The sequence below is a fragment of the Buceros rhinoceros genome, unplaced genomic scaffold, assembly GCF_000710305.1.
Source record: "Buceros rhinoceros silvestris isolate BGI_N320 unplaced genomic scaffold, ASM71030v1 scaffold15163, whole genome shotgun sequence".
NCBI classification, from domain to species: domain Eukaryota; kingdom Metazoa; phylum Chordata; class Aves; order Bucerotiformes; family Bucerotidae; genus Buceros; species Buceros rhinoceros.
Window position 1 is genome coordinate 1,010 of NW_010403133.1, and position 928 is coordinate 1,937.

The following is a 928-nucleotide window of genomic DNA, read 5'->3' on the forward strand; positions in this document are numbered from 1 at the left end:
GGTGGTTTTCCTCCAGGGAAGCCATTCCGTAGCACAAGATTGGGGACATTATCCGCTCAGGGCCATGTCTCGGCCAAACGGCTCACCTGAAGCATGGGGAGACCCTCCTGCAGGAACAGCAGTGAGCTGGAGGAATGCCCTAGAGGCGGCAGCGAAGTGCCGGCCGCATCCCGGCAGGATGCTTCCCACCATCTCCTGCTGCTCCTGAGTGTCTGCCTTTCTTCCCTGCAGGAATCTTCATATTCGTCTGGCTGGTTGTGCTCTACCGCCCTAAGGTGAAGGAGACCACTGGCTCCCTCTCCTATGTCTTCAGACTCAACAAAACCACCACAGTCTCCCAGGACTAGCTGCTGGCTCCACCTGCCTCCCTGCCTGTGCCTGCACCCGCTGAGAGCGAGCTTCACTCCTGGTGGACGCAGCTTCTCTGGGGAGGACGTGAGCTCAGTTTACCGCGCCTCAGTTTACCCTCTGGTGGGCGTGATCCACCCAAGCAGGGCTCTCTGCTTTGGCCCTTTCATTCCTAATGGCCTGCCTTGGGCAAGGAGCTCTGGGGACATCCCTTCTGCCCAAGTCCCTCCAGGCTGAAGCTCCTCCATGGTGGTGAAGCGATCTTCTTCCCCGGGGGCTCTTCCCGGGTGAGAAGAGAGCCCATGAGCTGCCTTCAGCCAGGGTGGAGCTGCCCCTTCCTCGCTAGAGATGGCCTTTGGTGCTGGACCAGCCCAGCGGCGGGGGTGGGGGGACTGAGTCGCTACGGCCCAGACTCCAGGGGTTCAGCTTTGGGAATAAGCCAAAAGCGAGAAATGCCATGAGCTCCCTGGAATAATCCCTCTTCAAACGGAGCGGGCCGAGCTCTCTGGGCAGGGAGCTGCTGGTTGTCCCTCTCGCAAGACACCCGCTGGGGCTAGCAACGCACACAACGAGAACCACG

The 928-nt window shown here is 60.5% G+C and overlaps 1 protein-coding gene across 1 annotated transcript in view; it reads right to left on the minus strand.

Moving 5' to 3' along the window:
* Positions 1-690: 690 nt before the first annotated feature.
* LOC104490592 (pancreatic secretory granule membrane major glycoprotein GP2-like) overlaps positions 691-928 on the minus strand; it is a 7,748-nt gene continuing 7,510 nt past the window's right edge. The window contains exon 10 of the mRNA XM_010132896.1: positions 691-774. Coding sequence (XP_010131198.1) covers positions 691-774 — 84 coding nt within the window. The remainder of the gene's footprint in view (positions 775-928) is intronic.